The sequence below is a fragment of the Euprymna scolopes genome, chromosome 1 (genome assembly GCF_053919585.1).
Source record: "Euprymna scolopes isolate OS-2025 chromosome 1, ASM5391958v1, whole genome shotgun sequence".
NCBI lineage: Eukaryota > Metazoa > Mollusca > Cephalopoda > Sepiida > Sepiolidae > Euprymna > Euprymna scolopes.
The window spans coordinates 83,756,733-83,779,268 of record NC_136482.1 but is presented as its reverse complement, the minus strand read 5'-3'; the positions used below and the strand labels follow the sequence as shown (position 1 = coordinate 83,779,268).

At 30.7% G+C, this 22,536-nt stretch overlaps 1 protein-coding gene across 1 annotated transcript in view; it reads left to right on the top strand.

The window, feature by feature from the left end:
* The window catches only part of LOC145245728 (low-density lipoprotein receptor-related protein 5-like), an 847,618-nt gene that overhangs the window by 759,791 nt on the left and 65,291 nt on the right, over positions 1 to 22,536 (top strand). Inside the window, exons 12-17 of the mRNA XM_080107325.1 lie at positions 6,820 to 6,960; positions 8,181 to 8,358; positions 13,566 to 13,802; positions 15,732 to 15,922; positions 18,475 to 18,681; positions 21,031 to 21,150. Coding sequence (XP_079963451.1) covers positions 6,820 to 6,960; positions 8,181 to 8,358; positions 13,566 to 13,802; positions 15,732 to 15,922; positions 18,475 to 18,681; positions 21,031 to 21,150 — 1,074 coding nt within the window. The remainder of the gene's footprint in view (positions 1 to 6,819; positions 6,961 to 8,180; positions 8,359 to 13,565; positions 13,803 to 15,731; positions 15,923 to 18,474; positions 18,682 to 21,030; positions 21,151 to 22,536) is intronic.

The window sequence follows — 22,536 nt, the reverse complement described above, 5'->3', positions numbered from 1 at the left end:
GGTTCTTAAAATTCCAATTTTCAACCCTTGTGTAACATCTTCCCGTCGTGAGAGAGAGAGATTACGAATCTGGAACTAACAAAATTTATAATTTATTTTTTTTATATTTATTAACAAAATCAGACATGTATAACGAGAATGTCACACAATATTTCTATCTCTTTCCTGAAAACTAGCTAATTACTAAAGTAATTGTCACAATTATTTTAAAATATCGAATCTACAGTAGGATTGTAAAGTAACTCCTAATTATTAAATGCTTATAATTTATCACTGAAATACAATTCTTTCATCAAATGAATATACGAAAATGCTTAGCACAAGGTTTTATTTAGAATTAAATATAGACGCTACCATTCGTCACCAGCTCCTCTAACCACTTGGGAATTTTTGTCCCCCCCCCCTTTATTTTGTCCTTCATTTCTCACATTTCATGATCAATGTTTCTCGTAAAAGAAGAAAAATTGCTGTTTTCTGTAATTTTTATTTTGAGTGGTTGCTATGTAGTGAGTTTCAATTTTTGCACAATATTTAATTGTTACACTATTCATTTCATTTATCCGCGATTGTTTTATAGCCTCGACAAGTGGAGACTCAGTAGTTTAAAAGAAAGATAAAGTTTCTTGGGAAATTAGTTGATGCCGTTTCAAAGGGTGAGGAGTGGGTAAGAAACCAAGTAGACATATATGTGCATGTTTGGTTTAAAGGAAATAAAATGATACAGAATATAAATTTACGAAAACATGGAGTACAGAAAAGTATTTCCTTATTCAATGAAGGTTCAAGCTTTTTTCTTAAGAGGAAATGACTAGCAAGATAAAATAAGATAATTGCTAATCGTGATAAAAATTGGACACTATTTTCAATATATATATAAAATCAATTTTTTGTCCTTTTGAAACTTTTTCTCCTTTTGAAACTAATTTTTAATTCACAATTATGAATCGTTTCACTCAATATTAATATAGCTCTAGGATATCTATACCTATTGAGCTTATTATATATCTACAGTACAACGAGCACTGTTTTCTTAAGTATTAATACATTTACTACTATATTAAAATAAACTCTGCTCTTTAGACTCCAGGTCTAATTCCCTCTTATATAATAGAAAATGCGAGCATGAAAAGTAATATGGTTAAGCTTAAACATGGAAAAGTAAAGGACTAGTTGTTAAAACTGGAAAAGGACATTCTAGTAAAAAATATAATAAATTCATAACTTAAAATATTGCAGCATTAAGAATTGATTATATAATGTTATAAATTGAATTAAAAAATCTTAATGCTACAATACAAGTTATAAATTTATTATATTTTTAATAGAATATCTTTTCTTTTCCAGTTTTAACAACTAGTCCTTCTTTACTTCTCCATGTTTAAGCTTAACCATATTACTGTTCATGCTCGCATTTTTCTATTGTAATCCATGATTTTCCAATAAATTCGAATAAAGTCACTTGTCCTTTGTTTAATTGCAGTCTGATGTTTTTGTCCCCATAAACACATATGTAATAACAAGGTACGGCACTCGTCTGCTTTCAATAAAATCCCCAAATTATCTCCCGTTCATGCTTTCATTCTCTGTTTAATTTTCGTGACAGCAGTTAATGAGTAGCAACAGTAGTCGCTGAAGTGACATAGTTGCTATGGAGACCAGTCATAAAAAGCTTCGCTCACCTCATTACACATTTTTACGATTTTGAACATCAGAAAATTCATAACTTTTGTTTTACTGAATGAAAATTGAAAAAAAAAATTCAATATATAGCTGAGAAGGCGATCTCTAAACTGTAATAATTGTTTGAAATTTGGTCGAAAAATAAGTGAGAGGTAAAGCTTTAAAGCGGTTCTGATTGACTAAAACTGCCACTTAACCCTATATTCAAACACGGTAGTGTTTGAATGATATATATGTAGTTTCTGACTTTATCCAAGCATACAGATAACTGCTCTTTATATAATAAATTACACAATATGAAAGAAAAAATGAGTTATGATTCACTACTGAAATATTATGTCTGGTTTGACAGTGTATTTCGATTAATTCAACTTTAGCAGAACAAGAAAGAACTATGTTCATCTTTCTTTCGCTTTTCATATTTACGAACAGAAGATTTTATTTCCAGATCAAAAACGTTAAGAATTCTTCTCAAGTGTTATTTAGTGTTTTGAGTACTTCACACCGTATCTGCACTCCCTTTGAAGAGTTTAATATCATTGTATATAGTCGTTGACACGGTATTCTGAGTAGTATAGAGTGCTTTTAAAACGATATGCGCCGGAGCGTTTATTAACATATGTATGAACAATATTTAAATTTGTGTTCAAATAGCACTTGCTCTAGGTCATTTGATATAATATATTATGAATGAGAGACAGGCATCGTAATACATTATATATATATATATATATATATATATATAAACATATATATGTATATATATAAACATATACATATATATATATATATATATATATATATGTATATAAACATATATATGTATATATATAAACATATACATATATATATATATATATATATAAACATATATATGTATATATATACATATATATATATATATATAAACATATATATGTATATATATAAACATATACATATATATATATATATATATAAACATATATATGTATATATATAAACATATACATATATATATATATATATATATAAACATATATATGTATATATATAAACATATACATATATATATATATATATATATATATATAAACATATATATGTATATATATAAACATATACATATATATATATATATATATATATATATATATAAACATATATATGTATATATATAAACACATACATATATATATATATATATATATAAACATATATATGTATATATATAAACATATACATATATATATATATATATATATATAAACATATATATGTATATATATAAACATATACATATATATATATATATATATATATATATATAAACATATATATGTATATATATAAACATATACATATATATATATATATATATAAACATATATATGTATATATATAAACATATACATATATATATATATATATATATAAACATATATATGTATATATATAAACATATACATATATATATATATATATATATATAAACATATATATGTATATATATAAACATATACATATATATATATATATATATATATAAACATATATATGTATATATATAAACATATACATATATATATATATATATATATATAAACATATATATGTATATATATAAACATATACATATATATATATATATATATATATATATAAACATATATATGTATATATATAAACATATACATATATATATATATATATATATATATATATATATATATATATATATATATATATATATTCCTTGAGGGTTGATTTGAAGAAATAAAATATAAGTACAATATTTTAAAGTATTTTTGCGTTGCTAATGTAAAAAAAAAAAAAAGGTGTTTAGATCGTTATTTGAAAATGTTTGTTTTTAAATTAGATGGAACATAGCCATTAACATTTAAAATATTTAATACATCAATGACATAGAATTAGAATTTTTTTTAAATTTCTTCAAACGACATTTAGACATTATTCTTAAAAGAATATTGTGCGATTTTTAAATGAAAAGAATGTCTTAGAAAAACGAACTAAGACATACTTTTTCCGTAAGAATCGCATCATACTTTGAATTCTAACAGCTATGTTTTGTTTGGAAAAAAATCACTCATTCCATGTCATAAATGCATTAGATATTTTGAATTCTGACGGCTATGTTTCGTTCAAAAAGAAGGAACAAATATATCCTTTCACATCACAAAATATTTTCAAATATTGTTCTTATATCTTATATGTTCAACTTAATCATACCAAGGAAGTTTTGAATTAAAGACGAAACATTGATGACTATATCATTTTGGTTTTTGCTTTTTCTATCACATTGACATATTATTTCCACCATTTCCATTATATATGCGTTTTAAAAAAAATACCACAATTAATCATATATTCACTAGCGGGACCTGTGGAAATTCCACAGGGGACTCATTCATATGTAATATATTGATTGATGTTGGCATTCGGTAGATGTTCATTGTAAATGAAGACGCTCTGATATTATTGTAGCTTTTTTTGTTAAAACTTCCAAAGTATTTATCTAAGCTAGCACGAACGCCCGGCAAAGCCCGGTCATAAAGTAGACTTAAATATGATGTTTTCATTCTTGCAGATTTCGTATATATTATTATAGAGTTAATGTTCTATCGATTTTTATACATTATATAGTTGCGATTAAAAAAAAAAATATCGACATGACTTTGGTGCATTAGCTTGAATCTAAACCGAAATAAAAACTTATGAAAAATATAACTTGACTTCTTTCAGCCATAATCGAAACCGAAACTTATGAAGAATTTTTAATAAAATTATTTATAAAAATAAATAGATGACTTAAGTGGCATTAGCTATCATCGAAACCTAAACCAAAACGTATGAAGAATTCTTGGTAAAATTATTTATAACAAGAAATGGAAGTACATAACAATTAAACGACCTGAATGTAAGTTTGACACAGAAAATAACACACGCTATCGTATTAATATATAGATAAATGTTTCCTCTTTATATAAAGACTTTCTCAAGATGCTTGATTTGAAGATGTAACACAAGTACCATTTTCTGTTTCTGAATTTTTGAGACGAGGATTGATTATTCTTATCAGTTGGGTTCTTCGGACTGAGTGTCATTTTTACAACGTTTCGCTTGGTATAACCTCTTATGTTCTTCAGGTGTATCTTGTGCAGTCGTTGGAGTACTTGGAAAAATTCAGTTGTAAAAGTGACCTTCTTTTGAAGATTGAAGTTTCAATCCTCAGTGTGGGTGATGGAAAATACAATTTCGAATTACTTAGCACTCCTACCCAGCCATGACTGATGGAATGAGTGTATGCTACCCCTGTGAATCAAAATTCCGTACTAAGTCATGACAGAGATTCCAAAGTTCAAGATACACTTGAAGAAGATCGGTTATATCAGCCGAAGCGCTGTGAAAATGACGCTCAAGATGAGAACAGTAGTTCAAAGAATCCAAAATAATGTGAATAGGTACAAAACGCTTAAATATGATATTTTAATTTATGCAGATTTCGTATATATTATTATAGAGTCCATTTTCTATCAATTCTTATCTATATTACTGTAAACTTGTTGTTTTTTGTATTGATATTCATATTAAAACCCCTTTTTTCTATTTATTTGAAAATCAAATACAACTTTGTTATATATGGGTCGTGGAATTGCATTCATCTGCAAAAGATATTGCTAATTTGCATATTCTTTCAAACATTCATTCTAATTAATTCTCTATTAGTGTTTTTAGTTTTCTCATTGGATGATCATCTTTAGTTAACTATTACGTATATATTCACGCATTCTACATGATTTATACTTGTGTAATATTTGCATAAAAACGTTATAGTAAACACAAACCTCTTTCTATATATATATATATTTATGTATGCATATATATATAAATAATTTTGCCTACCAAACTTCTAGAGCTTTTGGTCCACAGACATGAAACTTAATATATAGGGTAGTAGAATCCACGTGAAACGTTGGGATTAAGTCGGGAAAAATCAATGCAAATGTGTGAAAATAAAAATATGGAATTTTCCATGTGAAGGTTGAACGACGCCTTTACGAATATGCATGTGTAACGTAGTATGTATTGGTTCATGTTTTAATTTTATACCTTTGCAGAAAACAAATCTTCATAGCCCAGACATTAACGTCAAAGAAAAAAGTAAATATTAAGCTAAAAGTTTTGGTTTCGATTCTTGGTGGTGGCACACGAGTCATTTTCTATTTTATTTTATTTTTTTGTAACTTTTTAAATCATTATTGTATATTGGGTCCACTATAATAATATAATAATAAATACGAAATCAGCATTAATCAAAATATCATATCTAAGCATATTTTACGACGGGGCATTGCCGGGCGGCCTGCTAGTATACTTATATAGATATACATTTAAAAAGGTTTAATAGTTTATACATCGTTTATAAACAAAATGCAATAGTGCCTTCAACATTAATAATATAGTTCTTACAAAGAAATGCCATCCACAGAAACAATCTCCACTGCTAACAATACAGAAGCATTCCTTTCTTTAGTGTTCTTAGTGATAGGAGTACTATCCTGACATATAAATAGTCTCCAAAATGTTTGGAACCTTGAAATACTAACTAAATTTGCATAATGAGGACTCAAGACTTGTGTAAACTGAATATGGTATAATAATAATGGTTTTATCCGATAAAGGCTTATTTAGTCTATCTAACGCTTTGGTATACCATGTTGCCCCCCCCCCCCACGAGAACTATCTTTTTTATTCATTTGCAATCTCTATCGTGAAAACCTCTTTCTCTTCTTTTTAAACTGAAATGGATAAAAATATCTTCTAATTTTATACCATTCAGTATATTAATTCTCTCTCTTACTCTCGTAATATATATCTACGCACACATCTATCCATCTAGCTTATTAATATTCATACCTAACTAAGTACATTCATACCTATTAATTTCCTTTCAGATGTTCTTTGTGTCCTCAGGTATTATTTCCTGTTTCGACTGAGTATGCTATTCAAATCAAGCCCAATCTTCTTCAAAGACCATTGATGACATAGAATGAACATATGATCTCATACCTATTGTGCATTACTTGAAAATGCATCATGATAAAAGGCTAATTGGTATCCTTTCTTTCTTTTTTCTAGTTCCAGATGCAACATGTGACAATGCTGCCTGCACTGACGAATGCGTCCGCACACCAATGGTGGAATCCTCAGAACCTTTCCACTGCCTCTGCCCTGATCTAGGCAACTGGATTCTCTCATCTGACAAAGCGACATGCACTGGTATATCACAAAATCTCATTTCAAAAGAGAAAGCTTAGCTTACCATCACTGGTTAGACCGGAACAACACAAAAAGGGCCATTATATGAAGATGTATATGAACCAACTTAGGAATTGACTTACTTTTTTTCTGTTTTTGCCGGAAAGCAGTGAGCAATTCATAATTTAGACGAAAGTGGGAGGGCCCTACAAACCTACCTCGACTAGCATTGTGTTTGGCTCATTTATTTTTCTTACTCTTATTTTACTTTATTTTTGGTGTTTTAACTATCCTATCCCTCCTCCTCTGTTTGCATTCATTCCATTAACTTTTCAATTTTTCATTTTACATACTATACTATAATGTTAAAAAAAAATATAGATCACATTTTAATAAGATCTGGAATTTTTTTATTTTATTCACGTTCATCCCTAACAAGACATATCACTACTTGAAAGTAAGGGGCTATTATTTGCCACTTGGACATAAGGGGCAATATTTGGGACCACGCCTAGGAAAGATTAACAAGATGTTGGTTTACATTACATTTAAACTTCTGCATACCAGTACAGTCAGGGAAGAAGGTAATAGGAAGAGAATTCCAAAGTCTAGCTGTTTGAGGGAAGAAACTATCAAAGTAGAAAGCTTTCTGGTATTCAGAGACCTTAACAACAAAGAAGTGATATTTTGTTGCGAAACGGGTTTGTCGAGGATATGTACAAGTGCAACGAGTTCATCGGAGCATATTCCATTAAAATACCTGCAAAACAAGCATAGAGATGCAACATTGCAACGATGGGACAGGGGCCGGAGTTCGGCCAACAAAATGGGATCTATGAGACCGAAAACTCCCCCTTCTACTCTATCCAAGAGGGAGAGGCTAGTGGTAAAATTAGTTAGTTAAAGTCCATAGGATGAATGTGTTATTCTGATGAATAAAACTAGTTTAGGGAATAGACAAACTGAACGATCCCCGTACTCCACCCACCCTAACTTTGTCAGCTTTGTGCCTCCTTTGTTTCAAATTATGTAAGACTTTTTGGAATAAATAAATCTTTCAACTTGAAGAGGGGTATACTGTCATATTCAAAGAATGAGAGTGATTTTTGTGGTAAAATTTTCTTCCTTTGTATTCCATCATTCCTTCTGCATTCCTTATTAATTCTTCTCAATCAATCATTATTATAATAATTCACAGAAGTGTTTAGAATTCATTTAAACTTTTTTTTTTTCGCTTTCAGAGCCCACAAATTTTTTGATGGTTGCCGACTTGAATGCAATCAAATTGAAAGGCCTTGATAACAATTTAGACACAAAGATCCACACTTTACACTATGGCCATGCGGATAGTAATTACGTAGCTGCAATTTACAACGATGAGGACAAAACCTTCTTCTGGAGTGATCTACATGACATGCGGTGAGTTTCTTATGTTGTATATAAATGTATAAACCAATAGAAGCAGGCATTATGCCATTTTATGTACGTACTGAGAAGACTTTTCAAAAAGGAAAAAGAAAGATAAAATTGCTGTTTTTTCTAGCCAACTATCAGACAGAGCATATGTTAAAATCCGTATTCTCCTATTTTAAGATAGATGCGAATGATACAATAAATAGATATCAGTTTATTTTTATAATACTAAGTTTGAATGATTCTTTCATTAAATGATTAATTATATATAAAGTAAGTTGATGCAGCGATTATAGGTGATTAAATGATTCATTGATTAATAGTTTTCTAACGAATGATACAAAATATAAATATTAAACAAGTTTTTGTTATATAGCTTTAAAGGTTAAAAAACTTCCAAAACTATAAATAGATGTATATATAAGGGGGATCAAAGAAGTATATAAGGATTCTTTAAATGGAAACTTTTGATATAATAAAAAGCTCACCATGCAAGAGACAAATACATGATAATAGAAAAATAATACTGGTGTATATAGATTTATTGATCAATTTGAACAAGGGAATGTAATACAGTGTGTAGGAATTATGAAAACTCTTTGTGCCAGGCATTTCGAAGCCTAATACTTCTTATCAGAAGAGGAAGGGAGTTTCTAAGTAACGAAATAAGGATGCTATGTGTAACAATTGCTATATTAGGGGATTTTGTATGGATTGAATATATTAGAGGTGAGAGAGGAGGTTATCTAGGGGATCATTAGACAACTATGGTACTTTAGATATGATAGATACGGGTGTCAGTAGGATTCCTTGATAGAGGATGGAGTATCCTCTAGGGAGTATTTATTATATGTTATAGGATTTCATCAACTAATTAATTAATCAAGAAGAGTCTAATGAAAGTAACATGTGCCAAATTAAACATCCAGTGTAGCAGCAAGTCCTGGGAACATCAACCTGAAAGAACAGTTGGAAATGATTTATATACCATACATTACGACCATGTAATCCTACAGCCACCTACCTTGAAAATGCTGCTGTGAAACCTGACATAGTTATATGGAATAAGTCAGAGAGAGTTGCAACCTTGATTGAAGTGAGTGTTCCTAATGATGGCGGTCTGAACAGAGCTGAAAGAGAGAAACAGACCAAATACCATGGTCTCATGTATGATATGAAAAGAAACTGGAATCTTAGGGAGATATCAATCATACCAGTTATCATAGGTGGTACAGGGCTTATGAAGAAGAACCTGAAGTCCTGCCTTACTAATATTCCTGGTGAACCAAGTGCAAAAGAGATCCAGACAATTGCACTTAAGGGAACAGCGAGGATACTAAAAAGAGCTCTCGGTTGGTTTCAATAAAAAGCGGGGCAATGTTGGCAGCTGGTTTGGTTGCCCCATACACAGCATTACAATCTTCAAAGGAACAAAAATGAAAAAAAAAAAAGTAAAAAGAAAAAGATAAGAAAAAAAAGTTCATGAAAGAAAAAAATACATGATAAAAGTAAAAATTGAAGTAAAGTGAAATAAAAAAAATATAGAATTTGTAGACGAGAGGTGAAAATGGTTGCTGATTAGTGTTAAGATGGTGATACAGGGTGACCCCCCAAAAACGGGCCCCGTTTCTTAGTGTTTTGTCCGAATGAAATGAAACTTTGGTCATAACTAGTTGATTATATTCAAAACATCACATCAAAACACTAGGGTCTTTGGACTTTTTTCTCCGTTCTACAGCATATGTTCTAGATGGCCTCCATTTAGTTTTTTTTTTGGGGGGGGGGTCACCCTGTATATAGTAACGGGGATAATCGGGCAGGTTTAGTACAGGTGGGATATGTTCTAGTAAAAACAGAAATGGGATTAGGGTAATAGCATAATAAATTACAAAGCAATATAACGCCATGAAAATAAAGTACAGCAATGATAGTAGTAATAATAATTATAGCAATAGTCATAATAACAATTATTAATAAAAGTAAGAAGTAGTAATAATAATAGTGATAACTATAAGAACTAATAAAATAATAATACTGAATAATAATACTAACGATAGTGTTGATAAGGTCCCTTAAAGTACAAAGAATAGTTAAGAAATAAAATTAAAATAGTGCTAAAACAGATTCATAATAAGATTAGAAGGGATAACGCTATATAAGAGAGAGGGGCTGGTCTAGTACGGGGAAGGGGGGACAACAAAATAAATGGGAAGAATGATGAAAATACTGCTGAGGTATTAGCTTGCTAATATTAGTGGAATTAAAGGATCTTATATCCAGAGAGACCTTGATAGAGTCGTAATTATAAGAGTAAGATACTGCTTTTAGGTGTCCGAATTACACCGTGTGGGATAAGGTGAATTTTAGTTGATTTATTAGATAGTATTTTTCAGGGATATCAATATGTAAAGGGATTATATCTCAAGGGTATCTAATAACGTTTAAAAGGCGAATAGCGCACGTATAGTATGAAATAATGGGGTAGAAAGACAAGCAGGTGTGGGGCCTATGTCATGCAATCCTAAATAATTATAATGAGGAAAACGTCTAATGCGTTACCAGAGAGTGGCACAAGGGAGATAGGTAAAGCTTACCTGTGCTCAGAGGAGGATAAGGTAAATTGGTTGGGGGAATATATAAAAGCAGAAGTAGATTTGCTAGTACCAAAAATAATAAATGGAAGGGATATGCAAGAAAATACCTGACATAAAGAGCTTTCATAACCCTACAGACTCTGCTGCATTTCCTTGTTAAAAATGTATAAACAAGTAGATATGCATTAGTATATATATTTTTTATTATAAATATATTTTCCACTTGTGTGTATGTATATGGGTATATATACATATATATACTATGTTTTTATCATGTGTTAACTAAGCATTGCATTACATATTTAAAAAAATGTTATTTATCCAATTCCCAATTTTTAATTGGAACATATGATTTGGTTTCGTGCCAAATAGATAATTGAAAGATCTGCCACACGTTTTAGAACATGTTAACACTGCTTGAGTCTTGACATGAAAAAATAAATGTTATAAATAAGTGCATTTATTCAAATAGTACATTATATATATATATATATATATATATATATATATATATACTACACCCTTACAATAAAAGTACTTAAAATTATCTAACATACAGGGTGGAGTATAAGTAACGCCTTTTTTAAGTGGACCAAAATAAAAGGCTTTTGATTATTTTCAAAAATTAAAACTTAATATTAAAAAGGGCGTCACTTATACCGCACCTTGTATAAAATAATCTTAGAAGATTTTTAAGAAGGAGACAAACATTATTTAAACTGAGAAATTAAACTTTGCTCTTAACTAACAAAATTTCATTTTTTTTTTTATTGTCGTATCATGTTATCTGCAATATAATAATGTATTACAATTTATTTTTAAAATTATTTTCTCTGGCCCAAACAACTGCTAACATGAAACATTTATAAATATCCACATAATACAAATCGGCAAGGGTCTTAATATTTTTAATTGAAAAACCATAATAAGCACTCTTTACTTTTATAACCAATATGTTATTTCTTTTTCTTTATAAGTTTTATAAAATTAAATACTGAAATGAGCACTGTATTCTAAACAATGCCGAATATGTCCAACTAATATATATATATATATATATATATATATATATATATATATATATATATATAAATTTTTGTATATATTTCCTTGTGGAGTAACTCATTTACACACAGTGCCTACATTAGTTGGTTGCTATATTCTAGTAAAGAGATACACAAAATAAGACTGCATAATAGTTGGGCGCTATGGATAAATGTGTAAAAACATTCAAATGTATCTGAAATTTTAGCAACATTCATTAATTAATACTTAATAACTATTGTTAAAATTTTACAAAATTTGGAGATATTAAAATTGCCATAATGAGCTTCCAACCACTTGCTTTCATTGTATAAAAATAAAATAAAATAAAGCTTGAATCGTCCATATTTATGCATCACAACTGAGTTCCAAAAATCATAATGATAGCTTAATTAGTTTAGGAGTGTATCTGCACCACTCGGTAACATGGACCCTTTACAGACACCACATAAAGAGATTCAAAGAGATACAACAGAGACATTTTCATTAACTAATGAAGATATCACGGAAAGACTATGTATCAAATGTCCAAATCCTGGAAAGGACAGTGTCAGTTAAGGTGGACGGGACATGTCATACATATGAAAAGCAGCAGATTACCAAAACCTATTTTCTATGGAGAGTTAGAAAAAGGCTCAAGAAAAGCTGGAGCACTACGACTTAGCTATAAAGACGTGCTCAAGAAACATCTAAATAGCATCAATGAGTATCATAACTGTCGAGAAAATGCCAAACATCGTGTGTTTTGGAAGGAGGTAATGGTTGGTGCAAAAAACACTGCTGGGAAAACAAATGTACACTTGTGAACAAACAAGAGTACCAGTATATCCACCTGCTAAGGCAGCTAACATATGTGTCAGTTGTAGTAGGATTTTTAGGAGAACGATTGGATTGGCCTCATATTTACACCACACGTGTTACGCATACTCCACTCGATGTCATTGTCAAAATACCACAAACTGCTGTTGATGATGAATCTTGACGTTTCAAAATTTTGGAGATGAGGATTGGTTATTCGTATCATTTGGATTTATCGGACTACTGTTCTCATCTTGAGTGTGATTTTCACAACGTTTCGGCCGATGTAACCTCCGACCTCCTTCAGGCATATCTTGTCGAACTCGAGAAAGTTTCTGTCAAACTCAGGAATTTCGATGGAATTTGGAGCAGAGCCCTTTATTTACTTCATGCTCTTGTTCCAAATAGTATGAATGATGAATCTTGTACAATGAAGTACATACATATCTAAGTTTATATAGATTGCTGATGCCAAATACAGTAATTTGAGAAAAAGTATTTATGCTTCAAGTTCTTTATATCTTCAAACATTTATCCATGGTGTTTAGTTTGGTTGTTTTGTAGATGAAAAATTGTTGTTTTTGTTTTTGCAGGACGTTTGAATTTTACACAAGAAAAGGAAAAACATACAATAGCATCAATGTTTGGTATATTTTAGGTCAGGAAGCCAGTATATTCTAACAACTTGATACATAGACAGAGATTATCCCTCAACGATTTGTGTTAAAGAAATGCATAAAAATAATATTGTGTCCATTTCTGTAATTCTTTTCACAGACAAGCAGTTCTGTATTCTGACATAGAAGCTGTTAATGCAAAAGTGCTGATAAATGTTAACTATTCCATTGACTGTATGGCTCTCGACATCAAGCGTCAAAAAATTTACTGGACAGGCTACAACAATGAAACTGGCCTCATTGCAGAGGTCAAGATCAAATACGGTCCATCTTCATACAAGGAATTATTGTTGAACCTTGATTCACCAAAAGCGATCACTATTCACCCAGAAAAACGGTAAAACTTACGTTTTCTTATTTAATTGTTCAGTTTCTGTTTTTTATTTCCATTTTTTTTTTAAATCGATTTTTCGGACATTTATAAACAGCAAACTGAAAAAGTGATAAAGAAACAACTATATAACTAATAAATGTTACCAAAGGCGAGATAAGTTACTCTTCTACCTACCTGGACGATATTTTTGTGTTGAAGCTTATTTCCATGTGTGTTTATTCACTGTGAAACATAAATAGCGCCAAGTTGGTAAGTTAAGATGACAAAAAGATGGCCGACATGAGACGTTCGTCTGGCGAGTCTCGATAATCGCTGAAAACTCAAAAATGAAACAAAACACTGATAGAAACCCACAAAATAACTATTACCGCAACATTTAGTGGACGGTTTTCTATCAGTATTTTGTTTCATTTTTTGAGTGTTGACAGATTATCCAGACTCTTCAGACGAGCATCTCATGTTGGTCATCTTGTTGTCATCCTAACCTAACAAACTGTACTCTGTGTTTCGCATTAAATAAACGCTTTAAAATAATTTAAAACACAAAAACTTATTCAGGTAAATAGAAGAGTTACTTGCCTTTGTTACATAGTTGTTTCTATACTACATTTTTTGTTTGTTGTCTATATTAATAAATGCACGCGTTTTATTTTAAGTTTATATTATTTCCATTTTTGTGGGTAAATGATTTGTGCAAGGGATACATTTACTGGCTATCAAATCGGCTATGTTCAGTCATATACTATTAACATTGGGAAAATTATGAATTCTCCACCCCCAGCTATGTGCATAATAACAACATGGTCTTTTTATTTTTATTATGGTAATTGTAAGCGTTGGGTACACTAGAAGTGCAGTGGAATTACAGATATGTTGAGAGATGATAACTAGTTTGTATGCAAGCAGAGTAAGACAATATTTGGATGATGATGTTAAGCAGAAGGAAAAGCTGATGCTGTTCTGATTGCAAAAGTGTGGGTGGAGTAAATTCAGGAAGAGTGCCAACAACATAAGAGTCTAACGGGCATGTGTATGGAATGTGAAGATGTATGGAAGTAAAACTTGGTTAAATTTTGAACATACGTTTTGTATGGAGAGAAATTATATGTGAATGATATAATGAATGTGTTATGAGAGTTAAAAAAATAACAGACTTGATTCTGGTGACTTCAGAGGAAGATTAAATCTGGTCAGTATAGATAAATGTGTGCAAAACATGAGACTTTGTTGGTTTGGTCACATTAAAAGAATGGATGAGAATGGTTGGGTTAGATGTAGAACATTTGTGATAAAAAAAAAAAACTGTAAAGGAAAACCGGAAGTGATAAGGATGGGATTTAGAGAAAGAGGCATAAGTAAATACTGTGGTTAAATGCTTTAAAAGAAAATTGGTACAAACCTGTACTGTTAGTCAGCAGGCAAAAAGAAAACCAAAAGAGAAAAAAATCGCTGCTTCTTCTCTTTCTTTGTTTGTGATCTTCTGATATGCAAATGAAAGGCTTCCAATTTCGATTAAAAAAATGATTTTTCAGAGATTGGGCAGTTTGGATTTGAATGTTCGAGTTGCAAGTTTTGACAGCAGAGTATCAGATTTGGAGTAGTGAGTTTTGACATCGGAAATTGTTTCTTGGAAGTGTGATATCTTGACTATTTAATCGCAAGTACTTTACCAAAGAAATATTTTGAAATCAACTTGTTCAACATATGTCAGCATATAAAATGGATGTTAGATGGTGACAGATAATGTTTTCATATTAAATAATAAATAAAGCAGAAATAAAATTTAGGACCCAAACACTTGTTTATGTTATTACTTAATTTCTCATTTGTTTGTCTACTTTCGTACAAGATTGTTTTTTTTCTTTTTATTTCTCATAAAGTTTTTACTTTTACCAAATCTCTAATATTGATTATTTCTTTGCCACACTTTAGGTTTATATTTTGGACAGAATATGGCATAAAAACAGGAAAACCAGCTGTATACAGGTCTAATCTGACGGGACGACATCACAAGACAATAATGACCAAGAAATTACACTGGCCAAACAGCCTTGTTATTCATCAAAATGATTTGTATGTTGCCGATGGATTTTATGGTCGAATATATACCATGGATTTTAAAGGTAAATTAAATAAATAAAAAAAGCCCTCGCCTTAAATACCTAAATTAGTGTTGTTCAGAGTGACTCAAATCAAATGCCACCCATCCATAGAATTACTAATAAAATTTAGAATCTTTTCTGCAATTTAACCATAAATGGTACAAATAAACTTTAGTCTGTGTCTGGCTTATTCACAGAGTTTCAGTTATGAATAAGAGTAATTGGAGATTATCAGATTTATCGCATTTACACGTGGTAATATGAGTGAAAAAAAGTATGAATACCCCTTTACAGTTATAGATAAAACCTATGTTCAATGCTGATGTTAGCTCAGAATATTTATGAGTGATTTCCCTTTAACTGCATCCAAGTTGTATCTATTAAAACATACTAGCCAACAATTGAATGCATTACTTTCAGAAACTAAAAATATAATTCCACTACATGTGAGGGACTTAGAAATGGGATTTGGCCACTTTGACAACTCTAAAGTTTTTCTGTCGGATGCTTTCCACATCATAGTAGCAGTCATCTGGAGAGTCATTTTGCCCTATCCCTTATCTAGACTTAATAGTGTGAACTATTTCTTGACCACATACTTGTAATCTTGTTTGATTTCTCTTCAGATTACCATACCAAAAAATCTCAGATTATTTAAAAAGATTTTTTAAAATCCATTCACAATTGTTAGAGTTGCTTGTTCTGTAAGTACAGCCTAAAATTATCCTCATTGTCTAAAATTCTGAAAACTGGATTTTTAGCTAAGGATAAGTTGCAGAATCAAGTAGGACTATTCTACACTAACTTTACATATGGAACCGAAACGTTTTCCAAAAAGTTAACGAATATTTTTTTTATAATCATAAAATCCAAGCAAAATTAGGAGTGTGTGACGTTGTATACGTCTTCCCCTGAATCAATCTTAGTTACCTTATAAACTGGTTCATATTTTTGGACACAAAATGCAAAAACGTGGCTTAAATCGAAAACAAAGAAATGAAGCAAATTATTCTTGAATGGAAAGTTTCGTCTCATAAATAGTCAAATTTCCGAGATATAAAGTTAATAGATGTTCGGTAAGAAACCCATTTGTATGCGATGCACGTCTTAAATTAATATACGATAATCATTTTATTACTTAACAATGATGCAAAACTGATTGACACGTCTTATCTATTTATAGTTGCATTGAAATAGGAAATTCTTTGAAAGTCGGCAAAGTAATGGTTTGCGTACTTTGTATATCCCTAACTAATTTGAAGATATCGTTTTCTATTTCTATAGAAATAATACAAAACTGAATCTATGTATTTTATCAGCCATTATTCCTAATAATACACTTATGATTCAAGAAGAGCAGTTCACCATAATTGATCATTAACTCATTGCTGTATATTGCCGATGTACTTAAAATAATAACAAGCACTTATATAAAAAAAATTTACAAACGTATATTGTCATTGCACTGTTGTGACGCATGAGTAGAGCCAGTTAGAGTGGAGTTTAAAGAAATCTCTCAGATTCGCTAGCAAGCGCCTTTTCTTTTCTTGATCTCAATTTGGGTCAGTTAATATAAGAATGTTTGACACCCACACATCCTTAATTGTAATACTTATTTTAGGAGTCCGTATACGGAACAAGACTCCCACACATATTCTTTTTTTTTTATCAATGGATGTATTTTCGTCTGCGGCATTTGCATGTGACTCTTACAATGTTTTTTACAAAAATTAAGAGATGTTTATACTTATGGCTAGATGGATGACAATGTCAATCAGTCAGGTGTTATAATCGGTGTTCCAGACCCGATATTATTCAACATTATAATCTAATTCATAAAACAAAGCTTGTCCCTCTTCTATTATTATATATTATTCATAATAAGTGTTACTTAATCTGAAACCAGACCTGTCAGGAGTCTTTAACAGAGTTCTGGAAGTTTTCTATTTTTACATTTTTCCTCTTTGCATAAGGTATTGTCAAAAAAGGTTTATATAAAAAAAAATGCATGTACGTCAATCTGATCCAAACTTCAGCTCTGATAAATTTCAGCACCTTTGAAAATCAAATATATTTTCACGATAGAGTTTTAGCTAATAAGCCGAGAAACAAGAGTTCAGTCTTAGGTAGAGTCATAGTAACATTATGATGAGGATCACAGGTAAATAAGGCACTCCAGGAAAAAGGAGTGGCATCCTTCCCTATGCTTTATTACAGTAGCCAATGAAATGGCAACCCTCGACTACAGTTGATCATGATATTGAATTTGAAAAAGGTATTTTTTTATAAAATATAATTCATTGCATGAATTGTTAACTTCGTATTAAAATTAGATCATTCTCTGACCATAAACAAATAATTATCCTTTGAGAATTAGATTAGTCGTCATTGCACAGGCAACAGTATGCAAAAAAAAAGAAGAAATATTTGTGTTCTCATAAATGTCGACATAAATATGCAAGTAGGCATGAGCTAGCATGATAATTACATAACATAATTTTATTTGGCCCTGAAGGTGCTTTCTATTTCTAATGCAGCAAAACCTCTTTTTGTTGTCTTTATGAACATAACAGGAGAGAACCAACGCGAACTGCTGTACCTCTCAAACACGATGGATCATATCTTTGGTCTTCAGATCCATGAACATTTATTGTTCTATAGCCGGTGGTATCTTCCAAGTATTCATATGGTCGACATGATCACCGGAAAAGATGAGATCTTCATTGATCACTTAACCAGACCGACTGCAATTTTTGTACATCATCCAGCAAATCTATCAGGTAAGATTTTACCACTTTTTTTTTCTTTTTAAAGGGAAGCAGTTGTCCATGTTCCTTTTCTTTGTATGCATAATCCACCGGTCTACTTAGTTCTGGCTCCCTTGTTGTCTATCATTTTTTAATGTTACACTTTCAAGCATGTAATTTCGTTGCTTTTGCTGATCTCTTTGCGAAAAAATATGGCAAGTTTGAACGAGATTCGATCCAACATACATTTATATGAGTATTTACTCGGTACAAGCCTTTGAATGGAAAATATTATAACAGGCTCTGCATGTTCTACTAAAATCATTTCAAAGCGCTTACGAACACTACACGTGAAATAATAAGTGTAGATTAATCTAAAAAAGAAACAATACCAGCTCTCCTCTACTTAACAGAGAAAGTTTTTTTTATTACTCCTTGCCTCTCTATTGCACCATACGGCGTCAGGACGAGAGCAGTTAAAGATGGCACCAGCATTTCTTCACTATAAATAACACGACTTTTACACACTCTTTCCATTGGCTCTTAAGATAAAAGGAAGTTAAGATCTTGATACTTAACTTATTCTGTTGACTTGTTTATATTTGAATGTATTCGTAAACACTTGATGTGCACTGAAAACAGAATGAAATGTTATTTTAATATCAGTTTAGTACAGTAAACTCAACAGAGAAAGTAAAAGCTCAAACAAGGAAATCAATGGATGGGTAAAAACAAGCCTTGATAGAGCAACCATTACACAAGGAAAAGCCAGAAATAATTACTACCAAGTAGGTCTTTATCATGTAACACACATGCACCTATATAATCTGGTGGAGAGTGGGTACTATTCTTCACAACCCACTTCAAGTAAATTCTTTTGCCAAAGTCATTAAAAAATCTGCTTGAGCAACTACTCTCTCTCTCCCTCATATATATATATATATATATATATATATATATATACACACACACTGGTAGTTGATTTGTCACCATTTCACTTACAAATCGGATTGGTAAAATATAAAGGATTTCCCTCTCCCCTTTCTGGTTTAATGACGTCATCCATTATGTACGGTTATACTTAATTATTTTTTCAGATGTCACAAAATGATGTTATCTATTGTGCACAGGAATAAAGAAAGTTATAAAAACAAAATACAAGATTAACAGAATTGATATATATATATATATATATATATATATATATATATATATATATATATATACACGCATAATTAAATGATAAATAGTAAAAACCTTTAAAAAGTGCTCAATACTACTGTGGAGAAAAATATATATTTTTTTATTACCTTTTTTTTATCTGCTTTGTTACACGTTTCCACTCTCAAAATCGAGTTAACGATCCAATAATTTTGTCAGACCTTACAGATTTAAGCAGATAAAAAACGGTAATTATATACCTACAGAGAGTGTTTCATGCTTTCGTAACCATCAGTGCAGGAAGTGACGATTTGCTACAGGTGGGGAGATTTGAAGCAAGCTACAAAGCCACATTTAGCTTCATTTGCTAGAAACGTTACCTCTCGGCCACCATCAACCCTCACGATTAATTAACAACTTCAAATGCCTAATACGGACACAACATTAATATATATAAATTATGAAAACATATACAGCAACATATTTACACAGAATCTTCAGAGTTTCATCCCTGTGAGGATTCGCCAGGCGAAAATGCATGGAATGTACACGCGGTGTTTAGTTTAGCTAGCAATCAGATTTATTATTTTTGCCCATGAGTTTCCACCAGTCAGTAGCAGAACTTCTTTCAAACAAAGGCACCTAGTAACTCGAGTTCCATGCATTTTAGCCTGACGAATACATACGAGAATTAATGTTAAATGTAGCTTAATTGCCATGTATATTTTCATAAAATACTACCTAGCTCTACGCAATCATTTAGCACTGTTGCTGTAAATACTGAAAAATCGATGTATAAAATATATCACCTTATAACATGCTATATGGTTACATGAAATAATGTAACTATAATATTTGAAAATAAATATTAATTATTTTTATACCTACACACACTAGTTTCTCATGCTTATGCCATCATCGGTGTAGGATGTGATAATTAATGCTGATCGGGAGATTCGACCCCAGTTTCAAAATCACCATGACTTCGTAGGCTAGCTTTCTACCTCAAGACAACACAAGAAATCAGCGAAATTAAGTGCCTATGAGTTCCAAATCAGTGAGCATACATAGTAAACAGTCAAGGAGTATTCAGCGACGCACATATTAACTTTTGCTTGTCATTTGTTGCATTAAAAACGAATTTTATTCTAAATATTTTTTACAACATTTGTTTTGATTTTTTTTTAAATTAGATTTTTCTTTCCTGGTTTTATTTTCCAGAAAATAGTTTATGCGACACGGAGAAAAATACCTGCAGTGGAATATGTATTCCAGTTCCTCACAGTTATCATTGCACTTGTGAAGCTGGTTACCAACTTGAAGATGACGTTTGTGTAAGAAGTAAGTTAAAATGACCGATGACTAATCGCAGAGAAAAAAAGAAGCAATGACAAAATATTGCATTTTTTTAATTCATGACACGAATATTTTACAGCTTTTAAATATGCTTCCCTAATTTCAGAGTGCACACTAGTTTATACCCGCTCCTCGAACGGTGTTGGTACGATACCTGGGTATGTCAATTTCTATATTTACCTAGTTTCTACTGCTCCATACTTGTTATGAAGGAAAACATTTTTGAAATTTCACAGAAAGAATACACAATTTAAGATTTGAGAGAGAGAGAGAGAGAGAGAGAGAGAGAGAGAGAGAGCGAGAGAGAGCGAGAGAGAGATGGGGGGTAATTACGATTAATAAATTTATAAATTGTTTTATTGAAAAAAAAACATAAAAAATTATGATTTTCAGAAAAAATAATTTACTTTGAACTAATGCCGAATACCTTTTATGTCTACTCTTTTACAGAATATCAAAATAGTTTAAATGATGTAATGTTAGTGTTATTATGTAATTAAAAATATTTTAAGACTTACATAAAATTCGGACTCAGATATTGACATCATAAAAATCTACTATCCTAGTAATGTGTACTTATTCTTTTCTTATAAACCAATCACATTACTGTTTGTGTGCAGACAAACTTCAACTACGCAATAACTTAATAATATATAAATAGTTTATATAAATGTGTGTGCACTATATAGACGAGTGTCTAATTTGAAAAGTAATGGGAAAAACGATTCATTTGAAAGTATGTGCCACACATAGTCGCCGCCTCTGTTCAGTCTCGTGAGAGAATGGATAACTCATGTGAAAGTGGCTGCACATGTAATTGTAAAGCAAAAGTTGCGCAATCTCTAATTATACATCGTAACTTGAAATCAAAACGATAAGTTGTTTCCCAGGGGTGAAAAAAAAAGTTACTTTAAATTTTTTGTGAATAACTTCTGAATTGTAAGATCATTTTAAATAAAATGCTTTCTGAAAATTCTTCGACCACTCGTTCTCATACGTTAATAATAAAAAAAAAAATGGGCATGGAATTGAAGTTTAAACGATTCCACAGAATTTGACTAAAACCGTTTAACATTTTCTGTGACTACGCTTTTCGTTTCTACTAAAGATACCCATCCGTATAACAGCACACACACACACATATATATATATATATATATATATATATATATATATATATATATATATATATATAGATATATATATATTAGTAGGTAGAGGTAGCTTCCTTCAGTCTTAACAGACTAGAGATACCCACTGTAAGGATGCCTGCACGTGAAAAGTTCTGTGGTAAGAGTTGCACAATCCCCAATCACACCTCTTCTGAGTCGGCTTTGTTAAATACCAGTGTCAAGTGGAGGTTCAGGACGA